General features: G+C 38.6%; 1 protein-coding gene across 15 annotated transcripts in view; it reads right to left on the reverse strand.

The window, feature by feature from the left end:
• Baz2b (bromodomain adjacent to zinc finger domain 2B) overlaps nt 1-15,121 on the reverse strand; it is a 211,388-nt gene that overhangs the window by 90,741 nt on the left and 105,526 nt on the right. For all 15 annotated transcript variants that reach the window (XM_041631512.1, XM_041631511.1, XM_041631509.1 and 12 more), the window contains exons 3-4: nt 13,489-13,632; nt 10,259-10,309 (exon numbers count right to left, since the gene is read on the reverse strand). In XM_041631512.1, coding sequence (XP_041487446.1) covers nt 10,259-10,309; nt 13,489-13,630 — 193 coding nt within the window. In that variant the 5' untranslated portion in view covers nt 13,631-13,632. The remainder of the gene's footprint in view (nt 1-10,258; nt 10,310-13,488; nt 13,633-15,121) is intronic.

The raw sequence follows: 15,121 nt of genomic DNA on the forward strand, positions 1-15,121 counted from the left end.
GTATTAAATTTGCCAAACTAGACAAATACATTCCTTTCTACTTGGATATAGTCACAGATTTCGACAACACTGGAAGCACAAGGTGTGGGCTCTTTAGGATACAGCTGTTTATGGGAGGCCAGGCCATACCTGATGCACTGAGGTACTGCTGATACACTGATGCACTGCACCAGAACGCTGACACATTCGGAAACAGACAACACCTGATGCTGTCATTTCAGTTCTGTCTTCCCTTTACTGTCAAGTGAAATATATGCATAATCAATAGGCTCTGACTTACGTCAGCTGCTTAGCTGGCCCCTGAGATTAAATCTTGCAAACACACAGTCCTGCCTAATTGACTAAGGGTCAAGTGAAACAGGACACAGGCATTCTAAATAAATATATTAATGGACATACATTTACTTTTAGGTAAAGCTGCTATTATAAGTACTTCTAATACACTTAAATATATATTCTCAATATAAATAATGTTAAATATTAATTTAAATTTAAATGACTTTAAAATTCAAATAATGTTGGCAGGGTGCTGAATTTTGATGCTCTTTGACCCTAAATCAGCACTGATCCCTCTATTGCTTCCTTGGAACAGGACCTGGCGACAGATTGCTCATTACCTTGATGAGGTCACTGATCAATTTGCACCAGACATGCAGGTTATTTACTGGAATTTGATCCAGCTTCATGAAGCCATTCAGTTTGACAGTGCTGTTCATGAACATAACAGGCAGGACTCCCTGGTGCTATTCATGCTCTTTGATATCCTCCAGTTGAATTTCAAGTGTCAAAGAATTCAAAGTAGATAATCTGACTCTGATTTTTTTTTTCATTTCCTCTCTAGTTCTTAAAATATCTGAGATAAGAGGTCCTCTTTCTTCTACACCTGGGATACTTCCATCAAAATATCTCTTTAGATTTTCTATTTATTTGAAGAATATGGCCTGGCAGAAACAGAAGAACCCAACTGATGCAGACCTGCAAAGGCAAGCACAGCTTGTACAAGTGAAAATGCTGCAGTCAACAGAAGGCCCAAGAGACTCAGCTGACTTTGCTAGCAGTCCACCAGGACCCAAGTGCTGTGCCGCAGTAAGGATTTCACGCGGATGTTTTATCAGGTAGGAGGGGATGGTGGCTGGCGTCTTGTGTGACATTCTGCTTTTGCAGCTAGTGATCTTCTTAGCCCCTTGGACCCACTGTCCCCACACATGCCACTCCTGTCGGAGCCTCTGAAAGCACTTTACACCATGCAGGAGTTAGGAGTACTCCTGGATCTTCCCTTTCGCCTTGGTAAAATTTCCCTCCCTCTTCCATAGAGCAAGAACACTTCTGATTGAGAACAAATGAGAAAGGAAATTCTAGAGTACATTGAGCCTTTATAAATAAGAAAACACACATAAAACTTCTCTTGCCAGTGACAGAAAGTTAGAAATGAATGTTTTTTTTAATGAATTGTATGTGGCTGGTTAACTGATTTTCCCACAGTCCCTTACACTGTCATTGTTGATGCTCAGTCTCCAGCTGAAATTTCTGCATAGTCAACTGAAACTTTCTTAGATCGTCTGCACTGCACATCAATTTTGGTCAGTCACTCCAAGTTTACCCTGCCTGTGGGATTAACTACGACACTGACAGTTCTGTAATCCTTCATGATTCCAGTTACCAATGTAACAAGTTCTATATTTCTGGATGTGAGCCTAGCCTTTAACAGCTGAGCCATATCTTCAGACCTAGCAATATAACAAGACTGATCCTCACAGAAGCCTGGGGACAGGTGTGAAGAAGACCTAATAGGCACCTGGCACTACCGATGCTTGAAGACATCAGTCAGGACATCCAGTGCATCACCATGTTAGAGAGATGGTGAAAGAACCAGAAAACTCTCAATAATCTAACTTTATAATAAGTCCTAGTTCAGCCCTCCTTCTCTTTTCCATAATGGATTCTTATGTATTCTGTGCAAAAAATTAAAGGACACATACTGTAGAAGAAAACAGATATAGTCCTTGCCCTTTAGACCCAGGGAAAGGACGAATAAAACAACATCAAATGTATAATTACATATTGTGAAGGATTCTATGGAGGAAATTAATAGGTACAGGGGTAGATAATGGTAGAGCAATTACCTAGACACTATGATCAGTGGGAGTCATCTATAATTAAGGTCAGAATTAGTCAAGATTCTTCAGAGACGTGGAACCAGGAGGAACCAATGATTTATTATGACGAAGCAGCAAATAAAATTATGTTGGCCCACAAGGAAAGCTGGAGCTACAGAGCTGATGGAGTTTAAGTCTGAGTCGTGGGAGAAGGTTGACATCTCAGATCAAGCAGCCAAACAGAAAAAACAATTTTTCTCTTCTATTTTTACATTTTCTCCAGGCCTTGAGGAATTGAATGCCGCTCATCAATACTAGGGAAGGCACTTTTCTCTACTCAGTCCACAGCTTCAAATGCCAGTCTCATTAAAGCATACCTTGCAGACACATTGTAATTCAGGCGTCCTGCATCTCCAGCCAAGTAGTCACAGAATTAGCATCAGTTATTCAGACAATGGTCTCTGGATAACTGAGACAAAGCGTGAGAAATGAACAGCCACAGGAAGATTCCTCAGACTAGATGGGGCAAACTTCCAACACTGGTCCAGAAAAGAGAGCTTTCTATATGAAGAAGTGAATGTCAGGAGGCTGAAACACAATGGCTCAGAATGAGAAGGACACCAGACAGATGTGATGAGCAGGGAAGGTCAGGTGAGGGACAGTGGACAACCTTGTGTATTACTCAGGATGAAATACACAAAACATCTTATTCAGGCTATGTGAAAAGGTTAATTTGATGACTCTCATACCTCAAAAGCTCTTGGGAAAGATTCGCTCCGGATGAAGAAGCTCTATTTACAGAATGACTAACATGCAGCTTCCTTCCATCCTTTGGCTCCACTCTTTCTGAGGGGTCCTTCCTTCCAACATCTTAGTGCCCAGAAAAATACCCATTGAGATCTCTCTAGCATCGAATAGTCTGGTTTGTATCGTGTACTCATTACATAAGTGAGAACATTTTTACCTGATAAATATGATGCCTACATTGCCTATATCACACAGAGTTTCTGGAATCTAGAATCCTCAGATAAAAAAAATTGAAAAAGTACTTTAGAGGTAATAACTTCTAATACTAGAAGAGGATTGAGGCAGCACAATAACCATACGTAAGGTGGTAATTGTTTCTAACGAGATTCTAACTCAATTTATAAAAGGAAAAGATTAGGTGGGGTCTGGTAGTGCACACTTCTAATTACAGCACTTGGAAGATAGAGGCAGGAAGATCCTGAGTTCAAGGTCAACGTCTACTGCACAGCAGGTTTCATGGCCAGCCTGAACTGTGTGTAAACCTACTTCAAAGAAACAACATAGGGCTGGGGATGTAGCTCGGTCAGCAAAGTGCTTTTATGAACCTGATTCCTAGCACCTATGGAAAAGGCTAGCTGTAGTGCTGTGTGCCTGAAAAGAAAGAAGGAGTCCAGCAGGCTGGCAGATCAGGTCCCAATGAGATACTGATGGAGGAAGGTCATTGGCTAATAAAGGAACTGCCTTGGCCCATTTTATTGGTTAGAAGATAGGTGGGAGGAGTAAACAGAACAGAATGCTGGGAGGAAGAGGAAGTGAGCTCAGACTCCACAGATGCCTGAGAGAGACGCCATGCCCCGCTCCTGGGCAGACACAAGCCATGAAGCTCCGACCCAGAATGGACTAGGCTAGAATCTTCCCAGTAAGACTGGTTCTCACAGATTATTAGAGATGGGTTGATCGGGATGTGAGAATTAGCCTGTAAGTGCTAGAGCTAAAGGGCCAAGCAGTGTTTAAATGAATACAGTTTGTATGTTGTTATTTCGGAGCATAAGCCGAGCAGGCGGCCGGGGTGCTGGGAATGCAGCCCCGCTGCTCATATTACTACAAGATACCCTGCCTCAAAAGACAAAGTAGACAGCTCCTGAGGAATGTCACTTGAAGGGACCTCCAGCTTTCCCTTGTAAGCTTCATGCCTGCACACTTGTATGTGCATGGGTGCACACATACACAATCTAAAGATACTACAAAGTTTCCAAAGTAGGGAAAAGCCAAAGGAAGAGTCTGTGAAAAATGGTAACAAAGGGAGTAAGAAGCATACACTGGTGGCTCCCATTCAGTCATGCTGCATCATAGACCAGCTGTGCAGAAAAGAGAAGAACAAGACTAGCTACATGAGGTGCAGACGTCAGAATTCAGAACTACAGAAACATCTGGAAATCTGGAGGCATAAAATACTAGTGAGTAACTACCAGAAGAACAAAAACCCAAGCAAACTGAGAATATAAAGTACCCAAACACCTAGCTGTCTGCGAGTATTCTACATGAATGGCACAGAAGCTGACACTCCTGAAAGGCAAAGCCGTGGTCAGCAGATCTGCTGAGGTGGATAATGCCCTGATGCACAGTCTTTGGAGCCTGGCTCAGGAAGTGGAGTCTAACACGTCATACTAGAGTCCGAAGCAGGCAGAGGAGCTGAGTGAGGGGTAAACGTAGCAGCAAGGAAACTGCAATACAGCAGACTTGTTTCTGCTAAAAACACTTTGCTGACCCAAGTATTTTCAAATGTACAGAGACAAACAGGGAACTTCTCTAAAAATATCATCAGAACACAGTAAGCAGAGAATATGATAGCATAAACAAATTTTCCAATCACAATAAAACCAAAGTACGTAACAATTTTTAAAATGTGCATACTAAGTTGCTCACTTCTATAAAATCTGTTAGTCAAAGAGGGATAATCAAAGGAAAATAAGTATTTTTAATGGAATAAGACAATCAATAATCAAAAATGCACAAGTTGTAGCTATGGTCATACTATAAAAGGAAATGCATAGTAATAAATGCATATATAAAGGACAAAGGTTTCAAATAAATGATCAATTTTTTACTTTAAAAGACAGAGAATAGTCAGCTGGTGGTGATACAGGCCATTAATCCCAGAACTTGGAAGGCAGAAGCAGGGGCATCTCTGAATTGGAGGCTAGCCTGGTCTATAAAGCTCCAGGACAGCCAGGGCTACAGAGAGAAACCATGTCACAGGATGGATAGATAGATAGATAGATAGATAGATAGATAGACAGATAGATGGATGATAGATAGAGAATGAAATGAAAAACAGGAAAAAGAAAAAAATCATACTAATAAAAAAGACAAATAATATAGATAAGGTGTAAATCACTGAAACATAAAACAAAAGATTAAGAAAATTCAGACACTCGATTCTTTAAAAAGATCAATGAAATCAGTATATGTTTACAAAATGAGAAAAGGCACATAGTATGAATATCAACAATGAAAAAGAAAGTACTACAATTTGGACTCATAAATTCAACAACAGATAAATCCCTTCAAAGACCAAATCTCACTTAAGTATAAAGATAATCTGAAGTGTTGACATATCTATTACTAAGCATTAAAACTAGGACAACTTGAACATAGGAAAGACACCAACCAATGAACTCATCCACCCCCAGCTGTACCTGTTCATCAAAGATAAAGCTATGGCTTAATATCTTACAATAATAAAAGTTTACACACAAGGAGACACACAGATAGACAAGACAGACAGACACACACACACACCCCCAAACAATCTCAATGCTTAGATGACCTCACAGCTTAACTTTGTCAAATATTTAGAAAAGTAAAAACAATTATATACTCTCCCAGAACACAGTAGGACTGGGAACTGTCCCAAATAATTTCCAACAGAGAATGACAGGAAAGAAAAATGGAGCAATAATCCTGATGAGTACTCATGTAGGCTGCCTAACAGAAATTCAACAAATCACATCAACAATGTTTTAAAAGACCAATACAGCATGATTAATTGGAATTAGATCCCTGGCTGCAAAAATGGTTTAACATATAAAAAAAATTAGTCAATTACTTCACCTTATTAGCAAGTTAAAAATCAAGGCTGTGTCAGCATCTCACTAGATACAATCATATGACAAAATCAATACTAAATTAAATAAAAAATACTCAAAAGTTAATGATGTCTGTCATCATCAGTTCTATTCGATATCTTACCAAACAGTAAAAGTTTATGAAGCAAAGAAAGAAACAAAAATTACACAGGTTGGAAAGAAAGACAGCCTCTAGCATGAATGAGCGAAGTATCTGGATAAATCCATTAAGGGGAAAGTATACGAATGACAAATGAGTGCATGCAGGTCTCCATTGATCTTCAGAGAAACCACACTAAAAACAACACCAAGTAGCTCTGAAATCACACAGACAAGGAACATTAATGGACTGAGCAGTCTATTTACATATATTTAGGAATATGTATGTAGCAATTAAAAAATAGAGACCATGAATTTGAGAGGGAGCAAGGTATAGGGTGATGCACTGGAAGGGTTGGTAGGAAGAAAGGGAAAGAGAAAAATGTACTCATATTTAATTCAAAAAACTAAAAACCAAACCAAATCTAGACAGATGCTATAATATATCAACTGTGTTGGTTTAAAATGTTCTTTAATGACACACTAAGCCATAGGCACTACTTAGTGTTGCTTTTAGAGAATAAAATAAATGGTACAGACACTTTAGAAAAACACTTGCCAAATTTCAAACTAAGCATATACTTAGAATACTCTCTAGCAATCCCAACGCTCATATTTACCCAAGAGAAATAAAATCATGTGTAAACACAAGGGCTTGTAACTTGAACACTCATAATTGCCTCAAGCCAAAACACTGCAATGTCTATCATCAGGTGAATGATTACACAAATTCTGGCACAGTTATAAAACAAAATATAATTAGTAAGATAAAAGAATGAGCTACTATATAAACAATAATACAACTATTTAAAAAGAATTATGAAAGACACAAGCCACAAAAGCACACATGACTTAATTTAAATAAAAGTCCAGAAACAGCCCAAAGTGGCAGAAAGCAGGGCAGTGGCTGCCAGGGGGGAAACAAAGATGGAATCCCGAAGGGGTGGATAACATGGAGCTACATGGGCACACACAGGCTTTCTTCTATGCATACTCACATTTTCACCATGAACTGCAGGGGTTAAACTAAGTTTGTCTGTTATCATATTCCAGTGTTAATAGACTGCATGGCCTCAGAATTCTGGAGGTTTTTTTTTTTTTAAAACTATGTTGGGTAAACTTTCATATAGAGCCAAAGTTTACTTTCCCAAATGCCCAGATCAACTCAAAAGTGCCTAAAGTCTCTGTAAGGTTTTTAAAAAATTCTATAAAGTTTTGAACAATGTGTTTTGGTTATATTAACTTCCCTTCCATCAGTTTTTCCCAGATTCACCCACAATTCCCTACCCATCATAGTTAAAACAGACAACTGTAAGCAAATGTGGAAATTATTGTTGTACATAAATTATAACCAAGGAAAAACCCAAATGTGGGAAGTTTTCATTATTTCCTTTACTGCTTTATAAGAGGAACGAATTAAAGGTGACAAAGCAAGGAAGTGGAGAGAGCACTCGGTGAACTACAGTGACACCGGAGGAAGGTTCTGGTACACCTACTGAAGTGACAGCAGGCCGGAAGGAAGGTACCAGCTACAACTTAAATTGAAAGCAGGATTGTTGAGATCATTCTGTGAGAGTGAAAAGAATGACTGAAGCCACTGGACCTCTGCAACAGTGCCGAATATTTGAATGAATGAGGATGAGTGTAGGAGAAACTGATTTTAGCAGAAAATGAAAACTTCTGATTTGTGTTTGTTCATTTGTTACGGTTGAGGTGTCTATAAGACATATATATATATATATATATATATATATATATATATATATGTAATGTGTACAATTAGGATCTGAGAAAGTTCACAGTTTTCATTCAGGTCCATTTAAACAGCAAAGAGATAAAAATCCTCAGGACCAAGACATAGGCAAGTTCACCTTTATGAGTACAGCAATCAGCAAATCCCAAGTCAAATAAAACAAACCAACCGAGGAAATGAATAAAGATCTAAGAAGCTGGAGCTAGAGAGAGAACAGAAAAGCTAAGAGCTATATCCCAGAAGTTAGAAGGCAAGATTGGTCAGCTGTCAGCTGCGAAGTGACAGGGCTGAGGAAGGGAGGCCCTGCTGTGAGCCAGAATATGCACAGAAGGCAAAGAAACAGAAGCACATGGTGTGGTCTTGGAGAAAGCATGATTGTAAAAACTTCAGTAGAAAACAGAGCAAGCATCAGAAGAGTTTTGGGGTAAAGGAAGGCTTTAGGAATGTCCTCCTTATTTAGGACAGAGGACATAGGAGCACCTTCTCATATCCCCAAACATGATCTGGTACATAAAATAATGATACTATATAAAAAGAATGAAGTACTTGAAAAGACCTTAATAATCTTTATAAAGGGAACAATCAATATTTGCATTTCCTGTAAGAGTTAAAAGCTGTATTTCTGTGAGCACTTATTACACTTAATTATTTGATTGCACAAAAAGTATAGAAGAGAAATTAGTAAGCACATATATAGACAGAGTTGACTTCTCTCTGCCTTCTACTAATTTTGCCTTCCCTCCTTCTTACCTTTTCTGATTTCTTCAACACTGGGATTGAACTCAAAAATTTCTAGGCATGCCTCTAGCCATTAAATACATTATTAGCCCTTTTTAATTTTGACAGTTGCCAAGTTGTCCGAGCTGTCTTACTTCTGTCTCAAGCCCTAGATCATTTATTTGTTTGTTTGTTTTTTTAATTTGTTTATTTCTTTAGGAAGGGGCTGGAGGGGGTTGAAGTCTACTAGATTGCAGGTAAAGTAGTAAAACCATGAAGTCAGCAGTTGGGAGAGTGGCTTGAATTAAACCAGAGGTAACTTCCTTAACAGCTCAGTTAGGCAGCAATATTCTGAAGTCAGTCATGGGAACCAGGAGCCAGTTATTCTATAGTTTCTTAAGTACTCAATTAGTTTAATTAAATTTCATTCTACTTAAAATACTTTTAGTGGTATATGTTATCTCTAGCTGACTTGATACATATTATAACCAAAATCCAACAGGTAAGAATTTCAAAACTCAAAGGCTAAATTTAGCCTGTCACAACGGTCAGATACCTAACTATCAGGTACTTTCCTATATGGTAGAAATGGGAATGTTGGTGTTCCCTCAAAATTTGTATGTAAGAACTGCAAAGAGACAGTATTGGTGAGGTAGGGCCTTCGGGAAAGAAACTGGGAAAGATGTTCTCCTTACCAACACACTAGTGCTCTTAGAAGAGATGTTAAAAAACTATGTTCTGTACCTATTGCCTCCCAACTCATGGGACTTAAAAAGCAAAGGAAATTTATAGGGCTCCAATGTCTCCTGAAACTTACAAAATTCATAAAACTCCTCTGGAAGATAATAAAAGCAGTAACGATTGTTTGGGAGAATGGCCTCTCCAACATGCAGAGCTACCCATAACTTATGCACAGAGCTTCAGGGATACAGCTTTCGAGAATGATCATCCATGCTAGCATGGAACTTTGATGATGCAGCTGCTATTGAGTCATCCATGCTCCTGTAATAAACACTTCGCCCACATTCCTACAAGTAAACCAAATGCGACCCATTGGGCTAGATTTGGGTGAACTGTTTCTTTGGACAGCTGTTGCTTCCCTGCTTGGAGTAAACAGATGTTTGCTTATTTCCCCCCAGGAAAAGTCACTCACAACCATCTTCCTACCTTTCCACTTTTGCAGTGATTTCTTGAGGCTGTGAACCTTACTCCACTGAAAAAGCTAGACAAATTGTTTTGCTCCCTTTTCTACCATGTGAGAAAAGACACAACAAGAAGGTGAAATCTCTAAGGAAAAAGGCTTTCAGTACTGTGGATTGGATACGGTTTGTCCCCTAGGTCTGTCCCCTAAAGTGTTGGACATTCATACCTCAGCATGTTAAAAGATGAAGCCTTAAAGTTAGAAGATGATTTGGTCCCAGGGTACCATCAGAAGTGATTCCTGTAGTTCTCAGAACAGCTTAGTTCTCATGGACACCAGATGGTTATAAAGCAATGCCACCCTGTGCTTGGTCCCTTCTCCAAACAACTATTTCTCTTTCTACTTCCCTGCCATGTCTGTTGTGAGTCAGGGATCATTCACCAGATATTACCCATAATGTTTAAATTTTTTACCATCAGAATAAAATGCCATGTAAGTGTCTTTTCATATTAAGAACTTAGTAAGTACCGAGCCAGGATTCTGCAACACTAAAAGAAAACAATTGTGAGACACTTACCAGACACTGAGTCGGGTGGTACCTTCATCTTGGATTTCCCAGCTTCCAGAACTGTGAATAATAAATTTTTAATACTTATAAATTATCAGCTATGTGGTAATTTGTAATAGTAGCCATATTAGAATAAGCCAAAAGGTTAGTAAAATATAAATGCTTAACTTCAGATGCAAAGCAGGATCTCTTCAGTAAGAAACAAAAGCAACCAGAAATAAAATCTCTGAAAATGGATCCATCAAAGTTAGGAGTTTCATTATCAAAATATACAACAAACAAATAAATATACACATCAAATTGTGAAAAATTGATTCCATACATATAATTGTAAAAGATCTCATAAATAAGACCATTCATAAATACTTAGGGAAAAATAGTGACACAGAACCATGAACTAAAGCCCTAAAGAGGGATTAAAAAAAGAGAAGCCCTGAAAGCTAAAAACCTTACAAAAAGCTACAAAGACACCTCAATGAAGCACTACATCACTGACCAAAAACCCCTCACAGTCTGACAGTGCTAGTTGTTGCCTAGATTGGGATTATTAAAAGTATCTGGTAGAAAAGGGGATACAATGGGTACCAGTATTCACTTACATATATCAGTATCTATATATATAATGATGCCCTTAATGGCAGTATTTAGAATTGATAAAAACTGTAAATATTTAAAACTTCTACCAGTAGTAACACAGATAAAAGTATGCATACAACTTGTGTATAACAAGTAGAAAGATAACCCAGTCCTGTATGCTTACAAATATATTCCCTCTACATTTCTCATTACGTCACACTTCAGTAAGCACACCACCAAGTCATGCCAAGTCTTCTCTTTCAATATATGCCTCCTTCTACAAATGCAGTCTTCGTATCCCAAAGAATCTATTATTAAATATCTCCAGAGCCTTGTTTCTTACCACATTTCCAATAAACCTTTTCTGGGCCTTCATCATTTTTTCATATGAATAAATGTAAGCAGCTAATGATAAATATGAATATAAATTTAGGGCCTCTCGTTATATTCTTCTTACAAACTGAAGCTAAACACACTGGTAGAAATGATACCTGAGAGCACTGTCTCTAAACCAAACCATTCTTATTAGATAGAGTATAAGAAAAGACGATGGTTACAATTTACTCTGCACCAGTTACACGACAGTACTTCGTTTATCATAATATTAAAAGCAGCTGTTACTTCTGCCTTACAAATAAGGCAACTGAACCTTAAGAAAAGGTAACTCATAGAGCTAATAGGTAGACAAGACAAGGTTTGATCTCATGGTTATATTGATTTTAATCACTATATTATTCTGCATAAATTCTTATGAATGTCAAATTTGGTTCTAAATGTTCTGTCATGGCCTACTCCCCAGCTTGGGCTTCTTCTTTTCTCTCTCCTCTACAACACTGCAGCACATATAATTCAACCAAGCCAGCTTTCCTTCCTTCTTAACAGAAGCCCCATGATGATGATGATGATGATGATGATGATGATGATGATGATGATGATGATGATTATTCAAGGCTGTAATATGGTCTGTTAAACCCATACATCCTGTCCTTCCTTCAAGTTGAGACTATCACTCACACAGTTCTGAGGAAAGAGATTCAGTGGAAATCTCTAGGTGGGGCATCTGGGAAAACCTTTCATTCTATTGGCATGCAACCCTGGCTTAGCTCATTCCCCTGGCCTGATCTGAAGAGGTATTCTAGATGGAACACCCCTCATGAAGCTGTGAGGTACGCATGTGAGAATCAAAGTCTCACATTTCAGGAGACAGATTTAAAACCCAGAGCCTCTGGATCTGAGGACACCCCGGTGCCCATCTGTGAGCGGCATGTCTCCCATGCTTTCCTGGCGTAGTTAATCACTGCAAAACCTAACATACATCCTAACAGCACTGAGACATTAATCACAGTGCAATTTCCTCAGTGTATGCTGACCTGGCACACATTTGCGGAGAAGAGCGATAATGATATAAATGCTAATTTAAAGATAAGCATGCCGACTGTAGCTATAACCAGAGCAGTCTTAGTTTACCAGTTTTACAGATTCTGCCTGTGATTTAGCATTTGTTTGAAGGAAATCTACTTCCAAAATGGACACCACCCTGGGGGAAAGAAAGCAGCGGACTATGGTACAAATGAACTACTATTTAAATTTCTTAAAGCTCTATCTCTGTATTAGGCCAAACAGCCAAAATCTCAAACAAATGCACTCTGTGAGGTTGGTTTATTTAATTATGTTAAATGTCATTCTCTGAGCTTTTAGTTGGAGCCAAGATGTAGGGAGGCACCTGATATTGACTAAGGTATGCATCAACTGCTGTTCTATGGAAAGGCTCCAAGGAGATGGACAAGCCCTCGTTGGGGCAAAGAAAAGGTAGTTTGGCTTTGTTTTCCTGATGAACAAAAATATCCTTACAGGCACTAGGATGAGTGGGCCAACCACTCCTGCTGGCTTGGCGCTTATTCGTTACAGGTTTTGTTCTGTGTCCACAGCCTGTTAGATGTGATTATCACTCTTTTCATAAAACCAATAAAACCCATACATGTTGAGAGTTCTATCTGTTCTTACTGCAATGATACTGGTTTTTTTTTTTAACCTTAAGTATGGCAATAAAACTAAAGGTATATTCTGGAGATCAATGTTTCATGGGTCCTAAACATCCCTGAATGGTTTTGCTGTGAATGCCAAGAATAAAGAGGCATGGACACTCTTTAAATGAGCAACTTTCGGTGATTCAAAAAAGCAAAATAGCAAAACCACATATTCTTAAAGAGTGGACCTATTTTTTTTTTAATGATAAAGTGTGTTATTCCTGCACTGTCTCACAAACTCACTGCATTGTCAATCCACAATGTTGAGGGGGACTTAGGACAGAGAGAGCCTGTGCCAAGGACATCTGTATTTCTTCCCCCTTTCATGTGCCTGTAACTCTACATTTACTAACGAATTAGTTATGTGGGTATTAAGAAATAACAGAAAAAAAATGTATAGCTAAATAAAAACAATAAAAAAGAAATTAAACTAAATTCTCAGAGAAGAGTTACAAGTATGGAAAACCAGGAGAAATTAGTGCTTTCCCAGAGTAAAATCCAGACAAAACCAAAAACACATTTAACACAGACATTATCCAAGGTCAAGAGAACAACATGCTATTCAGAGTGCAGTGTTACAAACACAGAACCATGGAAAGAATTGCGCTCTAAAATCAAGTATAAAAGGATATTCACCACATGCGTTGACTGTAGAGCTAAGTGAAGCAGGTCCCGAGGAAAGGCCGCTTTTGGAAACCACTGAAGCCACAGCAGGAGCTGATGCCGTTGGTGTAGCGGAGGAGGCTGGGGAGGGTGGCAGTCGTTCTCCAGACTCCATGTCTACAACAGAAGGAAATGCTCTATCAGGCAGGATCACTCAAAGAATTAGACATGTCTGTGCATTTTGCTCACTTTTTAAAAGGCATAAGGTGAAATGTGGACAAAATAACCTTATGGCTTAGAGTACCCCTTCCCAAACTCATGTTAAGGCTTCCTTTCTCAAGGGACTGGGCAGGAGTAAGCAGACTTTCACTCCCATGAAACACATCTGTGTTTTGTGAAGTGGGTAGCAGTGTAGGGAGTGAACCCTTACATGAATAGCGGCTGGGAGTTTCCGCCTCTCAGACTTTAGAACTCTCTCCTTCATAAATCATTCAGTACTAGATATTGCTATAGCAACAGAAAGTGAAATAAGATGAACATTTATGAAGCAAGTTTAATTTTATTTTATTTTTGAAACAGGGCTGTGCCTAAACTCATATTCTCCTACCTAAGTCCCACAGCTAGGACTACAGGTGTGTGTGTCCCTGCAACTCAGCTTGAAACAAACTAAACATTAGGTACACCACACATTTTCTTATCTGTCTTTGTCCCTTCTCCCTTAGTTCCAGACATGTTGCTAGGCCCAGCATTTAAGTGGTCCTAAGAACTCTGCCAACTGAGCTTCCTTCCTGCATGGCCCCACATTGCCTTTTTTGCTATTTTCAAATGCACACTGTGCTAAATTACAGGTTCTATAATTTAAATCTTTTACAAGTTTACTCTTGAGACCTCAAGAGACCTAAACATGAAAAAATAATCCAAGAGCAAGCAAAGCACTGGTTTTCATACTGCTCAATAAATAATCTATTTGGGGAATATTCTTTTCTATCCAAAAGATTAAGTATTCCTTTGAAATGAAATATTTGTAGGGAAGGTTATTCTAGAAATACAAAATAGATATATGGGAATATTAACAGAGGATTTGAACAAGACTTAATGTCTGCAGATCAACTAAACCATGGGAATAATCTATGGCTTTAAATATCAACTAAGCTTAGAGATTTCTAAAAAGGATACAAAGATTTGAAAGATATAGACCAACAATGTCTGATTAAATAACCCAACTCAAGATATTCAAAGGACAAACAGGAGACAGGAAGCTTTGCTTGGCGCAGAAAGACAGTTAACATTCTAACAGAAACAGTGAGGGCTGCTGTGGGAAACAGCGGCAACCATGGTAGGGAACCAAAGAAGTAACATGCCAAAGTCCTTCTGTCCCATATAAAACGTGTAAGCGGTCTAAGAAATGCGCTGAGGAAGAGTCAGTCCATATGTAACAGAGGGAAAAACAAAGGTTCTAAAGAATAAATGATTACAAATAAAGAACAGCATACTTAAAATTCTGCCTTTGTCCAGGTCACGCTAATATCAGGTTTGTATTTCTAATATTACAATTTCCTGGCTAAGAAGTTCTCAAAGACACACTAAAATGTTCTTACAGAAATGAATAACATAGAAAGGATACTCGTTAGCATGTTACAATTGCAAACGAGTAACAATATATGTC

This window comes from Microtus oregoni, unplaced genomic scaffold, assembly GCF_018167655.1.
Source record: "Microtus oregoni isolate MIOR12 unplaced genomic scaffold, Mior012 000037F_ref0000500, whole genome shotgun sequence".
NCBI classification, from domain to species: domain Eukaryota; kingdom Metazoa; phylum Chordata; class Mammalia; order Rodentia; family Cricetidae; genus Microtus; species Microtus oregoni.